The sequence below is a fragment of the Halictus rubicundus genome, chromosome 17 (genome assembly GCF_050948215.1).
Source record: "Halictus rubicundus isolate RS-2024b chromosome 17, iyHalRubi1_principal, whole genome shotgun sequence".
In the NCBI taxonomy this organism is placed as follows: Eukaryota; Metazoa; Arthropoda; class Insecta; order Hymenoptera; family Halictidae; genus Halictus; species Halictus rubicundus.
This window is the reverse complement of record NC_135165.1, coordinates 8,198,202-8,219,465: the sequence shown is the minus strand read 5'-3', so window position 1 is coordinate 8,219,465 and position 21,264 is coordinate 8,198,202. Positions and strand designations below refer to the sequence as shown.

The following is a 21,264-nucleotide window of genomic DNA, read 5'->3' as shown; positions in this document are numbered from 1 at the left end:
CTCGTCTATTTCTCTGTGGAACGGCCTTTGAAATATCGTGGGACCGTTCAGGTATCGACGAACACGACGGACTTCCGTCCGTCCCTCAACAGAAGTTCTTGTAAAAAATAATTGTCGCTGATTATTCATCGGGAACGGAGTCCGTTCCCTCGGACGTGGCTTGTACGCTAATGTCGCCTATTACTTACCTCGGATCCTCGAGGACGACCCAGGGTCCCAAGGGAATCCTGCAGGATCTCCGGCGACGGCGGCGCGTCGAAAAAGAAAAATCGGGGAACAGAGCCCGGGACCGATGAAATTATTCATCTCCGGTGTCGACGAACTCGGCCTCCATTCTTTTCGTCCCTCGCGTAATCACGTTGGTTCGTAAAATTTTCAGTTTGTAAACTTTCGTAGAAGCTAGGAGCCCTCTAAAATAAATTTTGAACACTTTCTTCATCCAAAAAGATTCTGTCAAGGCTCGTGCCATAAAGATTGTTGCGCCGTCCAGTTCGTAAAAATGAATGTTGATCGAACCAAGAATTTAATTCTGACTGATTCTATTAGGGTACTTGCCATAAAGATTGTTCCACTTTGTAAGATTTTGTAGAAGCAACGAGAGTTTCGTCAGGGGGTGTAGATAGGTGTAAAAGGGTCGAAGGTTAAATGAAGTATAAAATGCATTGGCCGACAGCACTCGCCGGCACAGCACACGCACCGCGTTTACGGTATAACGTAGGCGTGGCTGGTTTGATATCAACGATGGCCACCTTTCGACTGTAAATCAATCGATATCTCGCTTGTGCGGCAGCGCGGGAGGGGCTTTTCATGGGGTTCGCACGAGGCTGAAATACGGTGGCGGGGGTTGGAAGCATGCGCCAAATGCTGAATGCGAATCGACCCGCCCCGTGCCTTTTATCCCGACACCGATCCCGAACCACCATCTTTCTCTCTCATGCTCCCTCTGCGTCTCGCATTTCGACGGTGCATTTCGATAAACATCTCGGGCCGATTGATTTCGTCGACCTCATCAATTATTTGGATACGTCTTGAAACCGATTGGTACCCTAATCGCCTCGAAACTTATACTTTCGTCCCCTAAAATCTAAATCTAGCTCTTTTGAATAAAAGAGTCCGTGAAAGTTGATTTATATTTTTAACACTTTGGGTGCCACGTCAGTCGTATATGGCCGACACAATTTTGTTACTTAACTTGAAAATTTTTACTACAATTTATTCAGTAAACCAAATCTTATTAGGATCTAAATCTAAATTGTTACGATAAAATTTTCACTTTTCTATTTTTATATTGCAAAATAAGTTATTTTGATTTTGTGTCACTTTACAGGCATTGGTGTTGTAAATTGTACTGTGTTTATAGATGGTCAATGTGTATTTATAATTCTATTTTTGCTCCCAACATTTTATTCTCGAAAAATTTATTCGTGAGCTTTAAATTTATTCGCCTCTTATTTTTAACGTAATTATTCTATCTGTGTAAATATCCCCGATATTTCTGACAAATTCGATATTACACTATTATGAATATTTAAAATCAAGAATTTACTGTTATTACAAAGACAATTATTCGTTTTCATAGCTAAAAATATCCACTGTTTAAATTTGCAAGCTATGGATGCATTGTTTAAAGAAAATATAGATCCTCGTCTGCTTTTTTAAGGGTTGCACCTTTAAATAACTAGATTGAAATATTTATTTATCCTACAAACAGTCCTGACTTCGAATTACCATAAAGATTGTGCGAGCTTAAATTCTTTTGGCTGATAGGGAGAGGAGGGTTGGTAAGATGATTAAAACAATTGGTGCTACGTGGCTCGCGATAGTGGGAATATTTAATTCGATTTTTTTTTAAATAATCCTTACAAGATATTTGCGCTCGGTTACCGTGTCGAGCATTTTGCATAGCATAGGTAAATAAATAACTAAGTTACTTTTAAACAGTCTATCGAGACGACGTTCTCGCTAAGTTCGGCTTTATTTACACGACGATTTATCAATTTCATTTATATATATATATATATATATTTATATATTTATACCTATACATAAGTCGTTTCTATTTCACTTCTCGTTTATTTATATAGATCCTATTGCACGTCGCAATTGTACGATATCTTACATTTTTACAATAAATTAACGGAATAGAACTAGCATTCTCGCACTCTCTGCATCATTCTTATCAATCGAAAACCGTCTCTTCCCCCTTAAAATACTTATATTCAGGTTCCCTCAGACAAACAAACGAAACAAAAAAAAATATCGACGATGACTGTTCTCGACCCGGTATCCTCGAGATTACTGTACAAATGGCACTGTACAACCCATTCTACACACAATCAGCTGACTTAGGTGAATCACGCCCGATCATTCCTCCATTTCTCTTCGACACCGAACTTCTCTAATTGCTAGGAACGCGACGAGTCTTCGATAACGACGAACAACGATCATCTATATCTAGATGACAGTCATTCGCGAGAAATTTCCACATCAGGTGACTCGCGAGCTTCCCCGTTGACAACGGACTCTCGAGTCTCAAACAGGAAGCTCTAAGACAACGAAATTCGTTCGGAATTCGTTCAGCAGTCGTTCAGGCGCCTATAGTCTTCTCCGCAGACGATGCAGTGCTCAAGGTCGTTTAAAACGATCCATCTCCCCTCCCCCCTACTTGTGCTCTGTGTGATGTTCCAACGATAGGGAAGAAACAAAAGGTTTTTCATGTTTTGTACTGCCTATGATTCCAGCTTCGAACACAAAAAGCATTAACATTGTACAAAGCGTTAAAACAAAATGTGTTAAAAATCTAGTCATAGTTTTTGGGGTCTATTAACTGTGACAAAATTTCAAAGGTAGCAGGTTTAAAGAATTCAAAAAGACGATCAATTAACCTTAAATTCATCAGAAAATTTCTCAGGTTTTAAACAAATGCGTTCTATTTCTTGTATAATATTTTATAAATATGAATCAATTTCTTAGAACGACATGTCTTTTACTCATCAATGAAGTCAACCGAAAACTATGTTTCCTCCGCTGCTAACAATTTCGTCCAACTGGATCGCTGAAATATCACGCAGAGGGATGCTCCAGGGCGCCAACCCGGATGACCTCGAACACCCGATCATCTCCGGAGCGATTATAGTCAGTGGCACTAGTATCCTTAACGAAATAAATACCCCAGTCTATCGTACGAAGAAAAAACGTCTACGAGATTCGATTAGAAATTTGTTTGGCGCAGGAATTTCGGCCGAAAGCGAAGTGTATCGAAAACGTTTAATCTTTGGATTGTAGATCGCCCACACCCGTGGAATGTAACGGAGGAACGGCCCGAAGAGACGAGACCTGGGAACAAATCGGATCTTCGTGCTTGGCTCTCGTCCTCGCAATCATCCGTTCCACACTCTTTCGCGTTCTTCCACTCTGAACCACGGATCGCGAGTCGAAGACACGTCCGACTTCGAACGTCTCGCGAATCGCGAATTTATACTCGATCAATAAACGGATCTTATTGTCGTCACTTCGCTTGCAGTTCCGCGGCCTGTTCCTCCTCTTCTTTCGTGAGGGGCACGGTCGAGTGATTATACAGTCCTTGGGCCATCAGCTGTAGGGCTAGAGGGTTCTTCTGGCCGCTGGCTTTCTTGATCTTCGCCCTCTTATTCTGGAACCAGATCTTGATCTGCGCCTCGTTCAGACCAAGGTCCCTGGACAGTTGTTGCCGTCTTCTTTCCGTGAGATATCGATTCTCCGCGAATTCCCGCTTCAACCTTGCCAATTGCTCCCCGCTGAACGCTGTCCTTGGTCTCTTCTCTTCAGGGGTGGCGCCGCTGCCTCGATTGTCCGTCCTCTTCACTCGTCTTGTCCGAGGACCTGGAACACGGGAGGATCCTGACGTTAGCTGCTATCTGCCGACATGTCAGCGGAATTCTGGCCATTTCTGGATTACACACATTTTTCTACTTGGTTTACTTATTGTGGAAACAGAAACGAGAAGAGCATGTGCTCGCTAGGACCCCCTTTCGATTTTGGGATTTTTTAATATTTTTACGGTGAACTGGCTGGACAGTGTTGTGAAGGTTTTAAGCCATCAGCCACGTTATGATTGAGTATTAAAATAGACCCATTTGATCAAGAAATGTTGGTATTATTGTGGAAAATAATTTTCAATTATGTACCTATTAGTAGAAACTTATCCCATTTTAATGATCTCTTTAATCATTTATTTAGGTGAGCAGAGTGGAGTAGTGTTGTGAAGGTTTTAACTCAGCAGTTAGTTATTTTAGAAGATAATTTTCATGTACTTATTATTAGCAGCATATGTCTAGAAACCTAACTCAAACCTTTAGATTTTGTGATTTCTGAATATTTTGTTGCGGTGAAATCAGTTTGACCAGTGTTGTAAGGGTTTGATTTCAGTCAAAGTGCTGTTTGAACAGTCATAGTATAATTAAGTATTACAATATATCCATTTCATTAGGAAATGTTGGTACTATTCTAGAAAATATAACGTTGTACGTATAAGTAGCATCCATAAAAATATTTTTTGCTTCATCAAGGAACATCTACAAGTTCTTCTCTTCTTCAAGCAGCGTTTAATTACTACTTTGAACAACAACTGCATTGTTAACATGTTTTAATATGTCACAGTGTTAATATGTCTTGCACATTATATGAAAAAAAATCTACAATCATAGGCAATTTAAGGACAATTCTTTTAATCACAATTTCGCGGCGAAAATATTGCAAAATTATAGGATTGTGTATTCACTACCCGATATACAAGAATGAAGAACTTTTGATTTATTGTTCGCGGAAAAAAATTGCAGTGATCAGTTAGCTGCAGGTAATTGTCCCTGTCATCAACGTTGTCATGAACTCAGTCAAAAGTGTTCAGGAAGTTGGGTGTTTAATGATTTTCCAGAGTAGAATAATTCACAGGAAGATACGATCTAAAATGGTAATTATTCTAGGAACGTCCAATAGTTCCGGTCGATTTTCTGGCCTCTGCTACGTATGTATACATATACGAGCGCAGAAAAATATATTATAGCGCTGCGTAGACGAGTTAAGTTATTCTAGTAAAATTTTTCAGCCGCATGTTGAATATACATTATACATGTGACACATGTAACAGATCGCAACAGATTTATCTGTGTTTCCGAAGGCGATCGTTGGACTTTTAATTCGAGGGTAGAAACTAACAAACGTTCGCTTCTGGTGTACAGTGTGATATTCAAGATAACCGCTACAGTGATTGTGGGTTGCTGATTTAATGAGAGGTGGCGACAGGTTGTCCCGAGGTATCGTTGCTCTGAGTTATTGATTCACTGTGTTTGAATATTAATGCGTCAAGTGTAATTTTCTGTTGATGCACGAGGATCCATAATATCATAAATTCTAGTACACTTGAAAAATCAAAGCTCACCGACTCGGGATCTGGGGACTCAAAAATTCAAGATCTCAGGTAAAATCGGAGGACTAAGCAATTCACTGTTTTAGAGGTTTAAGGACACAAAATGTGAGGTCTCAGCTCTAGAAATTACACATTGTCGAGATCTAAAGGTCTGCAAACACGAAAACTGAAAATCTTGGGCGACAAAGGGTGCAAAGACTCAACAATCCACGATTACAGTACAAACTATTTCAAAGCATCCATCCTCTACAGACACAAAAAATAAAAAGATTCTACAACCGCAGGATCTGGAGACCCTACCCAAGTTCACAAATTAAAAACTTGAAGACCCAAAGCCAAAAATTGGCATCATCAAAGACTCCAGAATCAAACAACTGAACGCCCCACTCAAGAACCAAAGATTCAAAGGCGAATTGAGCTTCGAGGACACAAAAATCCCAGCAACCAAGGACTTAAAAAATTGAGGAAAATACTGGCCGAATTTGCAAAATTCAGGCTATTTTCTGCCCAAGATATTTTCATAATCGAAGTAGCCCCAACGATCCCGGATCTCCTCTCCCTCGTGAATGTTGAAACTGGTCGGCGCTAATAATTCACCTTATAAACCTGATGCACCGTCCACGGGTCCAGCGGCCGCGAGAGTCTTTCGCGGCCATAATTGCGAATAAATCAAATCGTAACGATCAACAACGGTGTTATCTTGTTGGCTGATCTGCCGGGTCGGACATTATGCGGAAATCCCGCGTCCGGCCGCGGTTAACACCGTCCTCCATCATACGCGGCGAAACCTTTATTCGCGCGGTTCCCACTCGCGAATCGCAGTCCGCGAAATATGTCTGGTATTAATGTTACTATGCAGTCGATGTTGCCGCGGAGAAATGTCTCGAGGCATCCAGGACCGGGGATCATAGTCGGCAGAAAAAGGAAAACGTTCGAGAAAAATGAGGAATTGAATTATCCTTGGAAATCTTGCGATTTGAAATGTGAGTATTACGAGCTGAATGAATGGAGGTGTAATTATGGGGGCGTGGTAATGGTTATTACACTGTTGTGAATGAAATTTACAATTGTAAAATATGCCATTGATAGACCTATCTAATTTCCAGATGTCGAACCGACGCGATTATCCCCCCTGGAATCTGTTGGTGTTAAGAAGTCAGAAGGAAATTTAGGGGAATCGTAAAGTAGTATACGCGCGGAGAAGTTTCGTTATGATCCTTCAGGATTTTAAGCAGTTTTGTAGGAAATGCTGTTCGTTACGGTCGAAATCTTTGGAACAAGCCGGTGAGGATTATAATTAATTCCACGGGTCTGATTGGATTCTTTTGATCAAACGTTGATTGAGAATCCTCTGAAGAACTTCGAGCCAGGAAATTGCAGATTTTATGCATTTATTGCAAACATTAATTGGTGAAATACAAATCAGTGAATGCATTAGAAGGATCGAGTCACGTTATATTATTCTCGACTACTTAAAATTATTGGAGGCGGAAATGCATGTTCATTTAAATTCTGCTTCTTACCATTAAATTCAACAATTTTTTTTTGCATGGCCGAGGTTGCATGCGTTAATTTACGTACAGTCTACGAACAGCTAATATCGGGTATTAATTGATATCCCCGATGAGATGCAAAATGAAAAAATCTAAGTTTGGTGTACTTTGGAGGGCGGTGTTTTTAAATTGAAAATACAAGACCGCAAGTCAATTAAAACGGTTTCCCCCGACCGGCAGGCAAAGTGGGCTTCCAGCCAGCGACTATTAACCGGACTGACAGTCTCTCTCGCAGCGTTAATCAAGGGCGTTGCGCTGAAGAGCGCAGCCAGCCGGTAGCTGACGTCTAACTCAAGGATAGCTCGAGAGGAAATTAGTGTTCCTTGGCGGCCGCACGTCCTCGGTATGCGAGGTACTTTCGGGGATGTACTCTTTCTCTCTCTCTCTCTCTGTCTCTCTCTCTCTCTCTCTCTCTCTCAAGGTGAGAGGGCGTCTTAGCGTTATTGGTTTTACCCTCGAGAACCGGCTGAGAGGGGGTGGCACCTTAAATGGAGAACCCAGGGAGACGGGGGGATGCTCGGCGGAGCGAGAAGTGGGTTTCTGAATGCCTCTTTCCTGCCACCGACAACGAGACTACTTCGCTTAAGTAATTAGACTGCCGACCGTTCGTTACCTCAGTCATTTCTGAAGAGGAGAACGAGAAACTGCCTCATGCGAACCGCCGCCATTTTTGCGTTGCGCCAACTATGCAAAATTGTCCGGAGAATGTTCACACCCCTCGCTGATCCTTTACACTTTGACTAAGAAACCAGCCAATTAAACAATTCCACATAATCTAAGTTGTTTATTCGATGAAAGTGATTTCGATAATGTGATTGATTCGATTAAAATCGACCAGAACGATAGATGCTCGATGCAAGATGCAAAATTAAAAGAATTGAAATGGTAATTGCGCAGAGTGCATCGCCACCGCCGATATTCAAACTGCAATCGAAGAAGCAACAAAATGCGCGCCGGTGTGGTTTTTCACGTGCTTCCGCGGAGCGACGCTGCGACCGGACGCCATTTATTTCTTGCGGGGAATTTGATCGATGTAATTCAATTGAGTGAAAAACTGGTCGGCTCGGGAACAATTAAACCGCTTCATCATTGTCCTGTCATCTCGGCGACAATCCAGGGAGCATTTTGTCGCCGAAGGACGCGTCGTTTCGTACGAGTCTCGACATCCTACTGCGACATCCTTGTGCGACGTCCGGCCGATCGTCTTTCTTCGTTTCGCTTTCTTTCGCCACTGTTTTTCCTTGGCTCAATCGCTTTTCCTTCACCACGTTAAACAGCGAGCATATTTTGTACACCTTTTTGTACAACCTATATAAATAGTTTTCTTTTTCCATGATCTAAAAACTTTTCCATTTGAAACGCGGGGGTTCTATTCTAGTTACAGATCGTTGCAAAAAAAAAATCGTTGTAAAGATTAAATTGAAAATGTTATTGGACCGCAACATAAATACATTTACAATGTGCAGACTGTGGATTTTTGCGAAATAAAAATTGTCTGAATTAATTGCAAGACACGGAAGCTATATAGACATTTACTTCTTTTCTTAATAATGGTGAATATGAATAATACAATTTTCAAATTCTTAAAATGTTTTTTCTATTTCGCAGTCTAACTAATTAAAATAATGATTAAAATTTCAACCCAATATTAATTTTTCCTTCATATATTGTGTATCTATATACATTGTTATACATCTCCACTTCTGTTGCATATTTTCCAACGAAAAAATTAGAGTATATCCCTCATACACACGGTCAATTATCCACAAAGTTTCAGAAAGATTCGCCTCACGGTTTTTTTGGGAAAAAATCGCGAAGCTAAGGTATTTTTAGCGTTCTAAACCGGGCTCTTCCCTTCGACACGGCTTTGCGTAACGAATTGTAGGAACGCGGGATCGCTCTTTCAGTTTTGCTGCTTGGGTCCCTTGTCACGTTGCTTCTAATTGCACTGGTATCGGCGGGGACGCAGGGGAGGAGCTGGTCTGGGTTAGAATCGGCTGGAAACTATCGTCGGAAAAAGAGAGAGCTGCTGGTTGCGCCCAGAGCGAAATCATCTTCCCTTTTAACAGCGAATTTCCAACCTGATCGCCGATCGATAAACCTCTACGATCGAAAAATCTCGGAACTTTTTTGCCCAACACATTCCTGCGGTATCGTTCTGTGCTCCTCGATCGGATTCTCTCGATCGGACTTTTGGTCGTGCTGCCTTTGGTCTGACGCAATCAACGACACCTGGAAAATCGTCGGATGGCTTCGATAGTCCCTGAGATCGGCGAGTTCGCCGAGGAAGGAGATCATTTCTAATTGATTCCTCGAAGCGAGAGTAAGAGGAACGCACCGGCACCGGCTCCGTCGTCGTCGAGCCCTCATAAATTTGCCAGGCGTTCTTGCTAAACTGTTGCTGCATTTTTTTCTCCCCGGCTCAAGGTGAACGGAACGCGCGTTTCCAAAGATCGTCCGTTTTGTTCGCGGGACTCAATCGCGTTTGATAGAATGCGGACAGCGGCCGACTTTGACTTCTCTTGGAATTCGCGGTTCAGGTATTATCTTGGAAAACTCGGAGAACTGGAGCTAATTGAAAGGAATTTGGTTAGCCGTTCTTCTCTGCAAAAATCTGGAGTCTTTTGGGAATTTGCGACAGGAAGTTTGATCGTAGATCAATTTAAATGTTGCTGGAAGGTTTATGAAAAAGTTCATCGACGTCGAAGATATTACGGATTGAAACATTGAAAAATTTGTTCGTGACTGAACCCAACGTAGATTTGAAGATCGAGGCTTTTCTCTAACAATGACTCCTCAAAAATTGATATACAATTTTTATTGGTGATTTCATGGTACGAAAATGAAAACCAGTTTGTTCAATGATGTATTTTGTATTATCGTTAAGTTTGCAGTAAACCTTATGCGATTTTTCATAAAACTAGCCTAAACTAGTCCAGTTTTAAGAAATGCATCTCGCGAATATATCCAAGTGAGAAGTGACAGAAATAGACAAGTACAGTGGTCGGATAACAGCTTACTAACAAACATACTTGCTAATAGACTCGACTCGTTTCAATGAATAAATTTCAGCAGACCGCAGGAGCAATAATTTATTTTCCAAGGGGACTGTACGATCGCGGATCGAGGAACGATCGGGCATAGTTGAAGTGAGTCGTACGACTATGAATTGCGTCGTTGCCGGTACGTGCAACGATCTGGCCTGGTCTTAAAGCGCCACTAAACTTGCGCGTCACGTTCCTTTTAATTACGTCTGCCAGCATCGACGGCCACGAAACGACGAAGGAGTCTCGGGTCTTGGCCGCGGGCAGAGGGACAGGGAGACGTTAAGAATTCATTAACGATACTTTGTGACCAACTGGAGCCGGCCAGAAGTGGGACAGGTGCTGTGGATCATACTCGAGAAACGGCGAGGAGCGACGATCTACCTCGATCTACGCAGAGGCAAGATAGTTTGAAGAATGCACGTTGTAGAAGAATGCTTGCGATCCAGGGATGCTGGGGACGATGGCGATTGACGATCTCGAGGTCTTTGTGGGCTGGAAGCACCTGAGAATGAAAGTGATCGAGTCTTTGCACAGGGGCGATCGTTTTCCGATGACTGGGATGATGTGGGACGCTTTCCGACGTCAGGCGACCCGATTCGTTATGGTCGATGGTGATTCCAGTTATGTTTTATACGATGATGAGGTAATGCAGTGTCAGGTGTTGGACACCTGGAGAGGGTTTGGTATTGAAGATATGAATGATGGATGCTGGAAATGCAAGGTTCAAGCCTGAAGATCGGATTTAGTCGTCTTCAACACGTTGCACGTACGACGCGCCATGGAAACAAAAATATTTCTAACGATCGGTATTTAATTTCTACTAATGTAAAACAAAGCGGAAATCATCTCGAATTTTTAAACGTTCACATATATTTTTGACATCATAATATTGTAGCGAGACGAATTCAACGACCTGCTGTACCATAACCTTAAAACTTGGAGTAACGCTAAAATAATGTTGGTTACACAAAACAATTTCATAATATGTAACAACAATAGTATTTCTCAGTTGTTCTATATAGGCTAGCAAAGCTACATATGGGAACATAAGAAAGGATCAAAACTGTTACAACGGTCCACCCTCTATCAACAGTAGCCACTAATCCCACTAGCCACGAACACGTCTAACCATTGAACAAAACCATACTCCCGAGTATCTCGAATTCGAGCATGCAACCATCACAACCATCACGGTAGCGATAACGAGGGCCAATCGGAGTCCTTAAAACTGTCAATACGAACTCGGTGAAGGCCCCAGAGTGGACGGGGCTCGTAATTCTCATGACTCAAGAGCGACTGGCAGAGGAGAAGCCGGGAAGGCCGGTCGGTCGGCCGTGTCGACACGCTTAGCCTCGTTTGTCCCGCGTAATGGCCGCAGTCATAACTCAGCCCCGCGAGCTGACTCGGGCCCCGGCACTCTCCGGGGCCCGATCGAGCAAAGAGGACTCCAGTCATTTCTGCTCTCGCGGTGTACAGGGGCGACACGACCGGCCGAGCGAGCGGGATAGATCAGATTCACGGAAACGACGAGTCGCGGGCTCCGAGACTCGTCCCCCGAGCTCAGCCAATATCGGTTTCGATCGTTCCAGTAGCTTCGATGAGAACCGGCCATTTCATTGGTCCCCTTCGTGCGTCTGCAAGGGCCCCCGGTCTACCCGGATGACATGCAGTAGATCTGCCAGCAGTTCCCCTTGTTACACGAAACGAAAGTTTGTTGTTCTCGTACTCTGTCCCACGTGACTGGCATACGTCTCGCCTCTTCTCACCGTGACGTTTCAATCTTTTTCTCTCCGGTACGATCTACTTCTGTTTCCGAGCTTCGTCGCGGACAACGAAGCTCGTTCTTGCTGCTACGCTGATGTTCATGACACACGTGGCGACGCAGGAAATTGTTGCGTGCTTTCTCGATGTTCTATGTTTTTTCTTATTGGTAGGCGATTTTTATGCGAAATATAAATGTTGTGCACACATCGTTCGCAAGAGACAGAAGCTGCGTTGACATTTGTTTCTTCTCGAAATAATTTTAATAGGCCACAAATAATATCATCGGGTTCTAAAAATCGTTTGATCTTTCCACTATTCCGTGTTCTACCAACTCATTTTTGTCGTTTTTGTCAAAGTCCATAATCTAGCAATCACCTTGGAAACAATTCGAGGTAATAGGGGAAGGTAGCCTAATTTGGACCACTATGATATCCAAAGATTGCTGAAGTCTGTGCGATTTTGGATAGGCATCTTGTTATACGTAGATATAGGCGAGGTTAATGCAATCGTGTTTGTGAACAAACGCCACGTGGTTACATTGAGAGAAGAGTTATTTGATTGACTAAGTAGAAAATTAATTATTTCGACGTAAGAGTGAAAGCCGTATTCATCTAAACGTAAGTAATTACAAGTCTTATTATATCATCACAAAGGTTACTTATTCGTCTATAATTTGCAGTTACAATTTTGAGAGGTTATGTTTGATTTAGGTTTCTGTACAATATCAAACATTAAACATTAAACATTTGTTCCAATTGTCGTTAAGAAAGCTAATGGTCCAATTTAGGAAACTAGCGGTTCAATTTAGGAAACCGATTTCCTTACTTGGACCGATCACACGATTTTTTAAAATTAATTTCTCACGTTTATAAATGTTTTTTAAAATTTAATAGATGGTATTATTTTGAAGGTACACTTAGTGAGTTTCTTTTCTACTACCTAATTTTTATTGACACTTCTTATGTATGTCTATATACTGAAACATATAAAATTGGTCCAAATTAGGCTACCTTCCCCTACATTCTAAATTGCGAAGTTGTACGTTGTAAAAAAATTCCTAAATCTAGAATTCATGACAAAAATTGATACACGAAATACAAAGTTGGAAAGACATTAGAAGTATTTAAGGATATTGTGTTATTTTCGATTTTGTAGATCATTAAAAGAGAAAATATAATTTCATTTCACTTCTGTCTCTTACAATAGACTTGGATAATTTTTATTTTATATAATAATCCGCAGTCTACTAATCACTAGACTATCTTTACTAAATTTCATTGGATGTTTTTTAAAAATCTCAGTTTATCAATTAAAAAATTCCTCATGGTAAGCATAGAGTAGAGATTAATGTTTGTTCTTATGCACGTTTCCTTGTATTTTAAAAATATTCACGTGCTACAAATGCATAAAGATCTGCAGTATACTAATCACCATTGTCGATTAACGCGTCCATCAAACCAGACGAAGCCAAATCGTCCATCAAAAGAGTGTGTCACGTGCTTCGTTCACGGTTTCCCTGGCCATTTTCCGAACAGCTCGCGACCCAGATTTTAATGCGATTCGCGGCAGATTACCTCGCCTAACCTCGCTTTTCCGAGCAGATCGGGTTCTGCTAAGCGCTTTCGCGGAATGAAACGGGAAACGCGACCGGCTAACGAGCGAAATGTCATTCGAGGAATTGAGACCTCTTCTTCCCCATTGAATGGAGCCCGGTTCTAAGATGATTTCGTTCCCCGTTGCATTTTTTGCCGCTGTTTTGCGCACCGTGGGAAAAACTCGATGAATTTTCGAGTAATCGAGCGAGTTCTGTCTCTAGAGAATGCTATCAGCGGTCGTTAGGGTACGGAGCTAATGGGTGAAATCGGCGGCGTTTTGTCGCGGTTTCACCATGGAACTGGACGTGGAAACGGTGTCGATCATCTGGGCGACTGATGATTGAGAGGTTCGAATGGTTTTGAATCCTCGGGCAGCTCTATCATGGAATCTGAGAAGGAATTTGTGCAGAAGCTTGTACTTTTTTTTATTATTCTATCGTTTTTGTTTTGATCTTTTAAGCAAACTAGAGATAGATCCAGAGCAACTGGATACTGAAACGTTGTCGATGATCTATGCGACTGATGACTGAGTGGTTAAAACAGTTTCCACCCTCCGTCTTCGCTACCATTGAATCTGTGGAGAAATTTCTGAGTAACTTATACTAATTTTGAAATTGTTCTGTTCCCCGTAGTCAGTAAATTTTTTGAAAATTTCGAAAGTCGCTTCACAACACTATCGTATTCTCCATCGAATGACTGTGTGCTATCGTTAATGGTTCCACAATAAGTATAAGTAGTAATGGCTTCGGAAAATCTCACGTTCTCTGATGCCATTTCGTCATTAGTCTCGCCTAGTTTAGCTCTTTCTCTTTTCTTTCTCTCAGTGTTTCTCGATTGTACGGCCTCTAACAGTGGTTGGTCGTTACTTACTTCGTCCTGAGAACAAAAAAGAAAAAACACACCGGTTAAAAAGCATGATCGTTGACAAGGATTTCATTAATAATAATCAATTATACATTCTCGCGTGCGTTCTTCGGCGCGACGATAAAACGCCGAAAAAAAGGAACGTCTTATCGCGACGTCACCATCCGCCCTAACGTCAATTAACGTAACGACGATAATGATTTACGGTTCCGCAAGTTTCCTCGCTACACCTCCTTACCCCTGTCGTCCATCAGTGTAATGCCTCATTTTCGCGAAACAGCGAACTTCAATCATTCTTTCAGAGAAATATTCTCCTGTCAGAGAGACAAGAATATTTTCCGTGGTTCTTACCATAATTCTTAAATATAATTCACACAACCTAATTTAGACTCATGCTCTATCAGTACTTAGATACTAAATGTTCGATTTTTAGCGGCAAGTTGAAATTCACATAACTTTTTTAATGTGGCATTTTTCAAATCGATATCAGCACCATTGTTTCCCATACTCTCTTGACAATTAGTCAATCGATCGCTACTTTGCAAATATCTAAATTACTGTATAGTTCATGAACCAAGAAACTGTTGAGAATGCTTTCTCTATTGTTAACATCAGGCTTCCAAATTTTTGTTAAAATGGAATTAGTAAACTTGTAACTAATTGGAAAAACGATTTACATTATAATGACGTTTATTTTGATTATATGAGTTCAGTATTACAAAAGTTATATCGTTTAAAGTTAGGAATACGAATGCAACATGCTGCGTATTAATGTCCTTATCTACTTAAACTAGCGATTACGCACGAATCAGTTGTACTATATTATGTATTTTCACATTGTCATAGACAATTTAGTAGGAATTCTCGTAATGCTATAAAGTAGGGATATTAAGTAGAAGTAGTCAGCCGTGAGAACAAACAGCTTGACTTGACGAAATATATAGTGGCACGAGCAATCTTCGAACTTTATTTTCTTGATAACCAAGCTCCCAAAAATTCTCGAAACAAAATTGTTCGATTAAATCCGAATAAATTACTCGAATATATTGTTCGAATAAATTCGAATAAATTGTTCCTGAAAAGCAAAAATGTGTGCACTATCAACGAAGAATCATCCGTGCATTTTCGAGGATCGTACAAGGGTTAGCCACTTTCCACAGATTAAAATAGATCCACTAAATGCATCAAATAGCAAACTAGAAAAAATCCACCCTCTAACAATTTCGAAATAAAGACCCAGAACTGGTTCGTTTTAAATCCCCCCGCGGTTGTATGGTTAATAAGCTTCCGGGAGCCGGAGTTTCATCTTATAAACTCCGAGAAGCATCGACTCGCAGAAAACCGGGGACATAAACGCGCGGGGGGATCCGCGGTTGGCAAAAAGGTCTGATCGATAACGTCCTCGGAGAGGTTCATAGTGGTTGATCGCATTCGGCCTGGTCAGATTCCTTTCCCCTTCGAGCGAAATATCCGACGGAGTTCGGGATCCATCGAAATTCCTGGACAAAAAGCACCGCGTTCCGAATCCTCGAGCGACAATAACGCGGCCCGGAGCATCGTGTGACCGTGGGACAGTCCTCGGAGAGAATTTCGCGAGTGAGAGAAAGAGAGAGAGAGAAAGAAAGAGAGGGAGGGAGAGAGAGAGGGAGAGAGATCGCAAACTCGGAATCGCGCCGCGGATTTCATTCGTGCGCGCTGATTACCAGAGCGCCGCTCACATTTTTCCAGGGCACTCGTTAAGGTGTTTCTGGGGGCCCACGGAATCGTACGAAAAGTAGCCGTGGCCTGTAGCCATACCCATAACCATAAATAATGACCATTGATTGGTCACTCGTCGATCGTTACCCGCGAGTACGTGACTGCGTTTACGTTTCCACGGGTCGTTAGCTCGTTTCCATTAAGGCGCGGTCGCGCCGGTTCTCTTTCTCTTTCTCTTTCTCTTTCTCTTTCTCTTCCTTCCCTCGATCGACTATCACAGGAATGGTCGGCATTCGGTAAAACACGATTATTCGAACGATTTTTCCATGTTCCGACGGTTTATCATATTCTGCCTTTCACGGGCGCCTTTTCCATACCGGAACAATTTTACAGCACACTTCGGTCTGAGTTTTTTTAAGGTTCGATCACTTTTATTGGGTGGTTGCAGAATAAAACGAAAGCTATTACGTACTTACACGTTCACTACCACCGTCACACGTTTATAACGTCAATAATCTCGCAGTTTGATTAAAGATTGTCAAATTAAGTGTACACTATGTTGTTTCAAATTATTGTCACAGCATTCGAAGTGTTCACGACTTTCTTCTGCGAAATTGTGATAGTAGTTCATAATGTAGGTACGTTGCATTTAGTGAAACCTCACTCGTTCCCCGTGAAAACGACTTCGCCGTTTGAACGTGGGCAGACTCCTCTCGCGAAGAATAATGAGAAATGGAAATTCGTAAGCAATATGTATTGCTCGGAAAGACGATTAATGACTTCATTTCTGGTTCTGTTCTACCACCGACCGGTTCCTCCGGTGTGTGCTCGCTTTCGATTGCCCACCGCCATCGGTCCCCCGTGTTTATGACTTTTTTCTGCCCGCTGGAAACATCGTGGCGAGCGATTAAATGCGTATTAAGCAAGAAGTCCAGTGGATTTTACATCATGCGAACCGCGGTTCACAGGGAAATGTTCCTGGAACACGGAAATCGATTCGCGGAATGTCGCCGGAAACGCCTCGCTACCGTGGATGGCAAACCAAACGTCGCTTCATTTAGTTGCTTGAGTAAATCCCTGCCACTTTTGAGCGGAATCTCATCTTGAAAGTGTTGGACGATTGCGAAAGTTCGTTACAATCGGTTATATTTTTGAACAATTCTACAAACCCAAAATTTTACAAACTTCATCAATCTCAAAACACAGTAGTCGTTTAAAACTTTCTATTTCTTAATACGTTGAAAATAGTACATTTTTAAATTCTTTTAATCCTACTATTGTTTAAACTGCGCCGACTCGTTTTTCTCACAAACGCATACAATCAAATACTACAAGTAATTAAGTACTACGGGCACGTACAAAACAGCGTAAGCTTCACGTAATTGAAAATAGGAAAAAAATTCAGATAATTAAAGCATAAAGATATTTTCAACGTATTCAAGTTATTCACTAATTGCTTATCTGGCTCCCACCTCTTACAAATGATGCAGAAAATTGTTGTTTTGCATAGAGATCCGCAGTCTGGTGATTAGTGTCCGCTAATGCCACCGCATTGCAACGATCACAAAACGAATCCCATAAAACAAACCTAAATACATATGCGAAACGCGATATTTCACTGGATCGTCTCAGCGACCAGAATAGCAGAAACACGAGTTCGAGTATCGGTATCGGATCAGATGTGTAGCAACGATAATCGCGACGATCGGGCCCGATCGGTTTCGATAAGATCGACGTTTTAATGTAATAATTAATAACGAGAACAAGTTATTCCGATGCTCACGGCCATAGTAACAATGTAGGACACCGTGGATCGTGTTCGCCACGGGTACCAAGATACAACCGATCTATCTGTTATCTGGTATCTTTGTTATCTCGCCACGGGAGCGATGAATATCATCGTCAGCGACGAAAAGATCAACGGTCCGAGTGCACGACCGCGGGCCAATCGATTCCAATGATGCTATCTATTTTTAACGCGACCGTGTGCTCAGCCTAAGTTATATTGTTGCCGGTTAAATGGCAACGAACGGCAAACGATGATAAGGAGGAGCATTCGTTTCTCGCTCGCTTATTAACCCCAGAGCTTGGCCTCTCTCAGTTCTGAACACCGAGTGTGTTCGGTCTTCGTGTTCCACTCTGTGATTTGCTTTCGGCTGACACAGATACGGTTACATCGTAGCAATTGCCGGTCAGCTGCAGCCTTGTGCAGTTTGCTTAAGAATGAAACATTGCCGCCCCGCTCCGCTCCGTTGCTCTCCGACTTTAACTATACTGACTAGGTCGATGTTATCGTTGTAAACGAGCTCTGTCTTTAAGGCTGTCCGTGGTCTTCTGGTTCGTTGGACTTTATTTTACTTGCGAAGTGCGAGTATTTATCAATGCGGTAGCAGAGATGAAATAACATAGAATATTTTAATTATTGGATCATGAAGTGGAGGAAAAAATTCTGAAAAAATTCACAGTCGTGTGAGCTATTATTTAGAATGCTCGTGAATTTTTTCGTAATGTTTTGTTGAACAGAGCAGAAGGAATCATTCCCTTGAACCACGCCCACCCTATAAGAATTTATCACTACGGTACCAGAGACGAAATAGCAAAGAATATTTTAATAACGCGCAATTTTAATTATTGCATCATGAGGCAAAGGAACAAAAATTCTGAAAATATTTACAGTCATGTGTGGTGCTAGATAGAATGTTCGTAAATTTTTTCGTAATTTTTTGTAAAGCTGAACACAAGAAAGAGAACATAATTCACTTGTACCACGTCCACTCCATAACTACCCTTGTGGAAGGGACACCGATTTGACACTTGCTACAAAGGGCTTGCTATCGAATTGTGTAACCAAAAATCAATTTGGTTCGGGGGAAATCTTTTCTAGGTAGACGTGCTGCCGCCTAACTAAGCTAGATTTTAAACTTCACTAAACGACCTTGATTGACCTTGGAGGACGAAAATGTTATTGTTCAGTGGATTCCTCTCGGGATAGACTGCACGTTTACCGAAATAAACATACAGTTCTTTATAAGAAGCCAGAGGTCACCTTGAAATCACGGAAGCACGTCCACTTAGAGAAGATTTGCGACCACCATAAGATATCTGGCAAAGTAAGTTTTATTTGAAATAGTTTGGGAAATATTTGCGTGCGAAACTTGAAACGGGACACCCTGTATACAATTCTAACGCAAGCACCTTCTTCGATGGAACAAAAACGCTAATTTATTTTCTCGAAGGATCCTTTATACCTCTCAGCCGAGTGACTAACATTTAATCACGTCGGCAAGCAAGAGCAGCGTTGTCTCGCTGGCTGATTTATTCCGAACAAGAAAAGGTTAGCGAACATTGCTGACCTATCGGCCATATTTCCTCGTTGTCCCATATCTCGTAACGGGTCGCGTCGGTTTTCTGCGGGGAAACGCACGGATTCGCGGAAAGTGCTGAATGACAGCCGGTTAGTGTCCATCGCGTGTCTCGCAATTGTAAGCCGCGTTGAAACGGCCGGGCGACACGTGTAAACGTCAGCGATAAACCACGTGAAATTACGCGACAATTAGATTCACGATCGCGGAGTTGATTGATCAATCCGCAATTAACAGACTAATCCTAGTCCGCGCGGGCCGATTATCATAGTACGACTGCCAGTTCGCTTCTTCTACCGGCAAACCGTTCTGCTACATCGTACAAATGAATTAATCATTAGGAACGCTTATTAAGCCTAATTTTGACTTTAAAAGGCTGCAATTATCGCTGACAATTATCTCGAAAAAAGCGGGAGCTCTTCCCCTTTGGAATTCGCGCTCATTGTAATCGCTGCGAACTTTTTTTGCGACGTAGAAGCCGCCGGATAGGAAATTCTGCTTTGCGTTTGCTAGTTTATTGCAAGCAAATCCTCGGTTTTCTTGCGAAACTTTTTATCCGAGGAAACATGCACGGTAACAAATTTTCCGAGCACAGGAAATTATTTTCTATCAGGTGCGTGGATATGGTCTCACGGGTTTTGTTCAAAAGTGTCTGCTCTAATAAAATGTAAATGTTAAAATTCATCATTTTTTGCCATCTTTCTAAACTTCTTCAACCGGTCTACTAATTATAATTGAGGATTGTGAGAGACACTGAGACCTTACCAGCAAAATGAAACAGACACCAACATCTACAAGGCCTGAGACTAATTTGCACGACTGATAAAATTAACTGGAAATTTGAAAAAATTAACACTATCCGCAGAATCTAGTATCCCATTAACTTCATTGTCTTACGATCATCCTTCCAATTTCGTCCACGTCGACATTTAAATTTGACGCTCGTTCCCCGACTTTGTGTCTTCGCAAATTACAAATCATCGTTCGCACAACCATAGCCTGTCCGCTGTATGAAAAATCTTACAGCAATTCTAATTTCACCCCGTCTCTTTGGTAGAACTGTACAGGTGATCTTTAACGATCGAATACTTAATTTCATTGCCGGATGCATGAGCGCACGTGGGCTCACCTGATCGTTAAATCGCAGGCAATTTAAAATGTCATCCGAGCATTCGGCCGGGCCGCCCGGTCGGGATCGATGATTCCGTAGATTGGTGGAAAGGACGTTCCCGATCTCTCGTGGGAACAGCTATCAGCCAGCGAGATGCTTGGAATCGGCAGTTATTCATGGGGAACCGTAATCGCTATCGATGATGGTTATTAATATCCGTTGCACGGTTTACCTCGTGATCGCCGGTATCCGCATGATACGCACTGTGATTTAGAAACTCCGGTGCCCATGGGACCGAGGTACCATTTAAGATCGGGCCCGATCGCGTAAAACAATAAAAGAATCCAGATAATTGGGTCGGCCCACGGGAAAACAATGTGCGATTAATGCGCAACTTTCCGCTGATCAGGAACATGTCCCCCAGCGATTTTGCCAACCGGACAGCGAAAGGAAGTGAACGTCTCGTGTTTCATAGTTGGTCGAGATTGAAAGGATAGCTTTTTTTCGTGAATTCCGCACTCATTTTTCTGAGAGATCAACTGCAATTTCGTCGGAGATTAACACGTTCGCTGCCAGCGTTAGTATCATTGCACATCTTCAAATTGTTTTATCAAATGCAAAGTACCGTCTTCGTGAAGATCGAAGCAATTTTGAAGGAGGAAGTCACGTCCACCTTCAACATTTTACTGTGTACTATAATTTAAAGCGATCTACGAAAATCTAGAAACTAGTAAAAATATTCGCTTTCATTGGTAAAATAATAGCTTATTATTTTTAAAAAGTAAAAATAGAAGTAAAAGTGGCGTACAAAATATATAAATGTTGTACATAAATTTTTAGAAATCTCTGCTGAGTACCAGTTCCTT

The 21,264-nt window shown here is 41.8% G+C and overlaps 1 protein-coding gene across 1 annotated transcript; it reads right to left on the bottom strand.

Moving 5' to 3' along the window:
• Positions 1 to 2,975: 2,975 nt before the first annotated feature.
• On the bottom strand, positions 2,976 to 9,364 carry LOC143362639 (homeobox protein E60). Its single transcript, XM_076802990.1, has 3 exons — positions 9,296 to 9,364; positions 9,097 to 9,189; positions 2,976 to 3,892 (listed from the first exon to the last, which is right to left on the bottom strand). Exons 1-3 carry the CDS (start codon positions 9,362 to 9,364, stop codon positions 3,509 to 3,511), a joined length of 546 nt encoding a protein of 181 aa, XP_076659105.1. The 3' UTR covers positions 2,976 to 3,508.
• Positions 9,365 to 21,264: the final 11,900 nt, after the last annotated feature.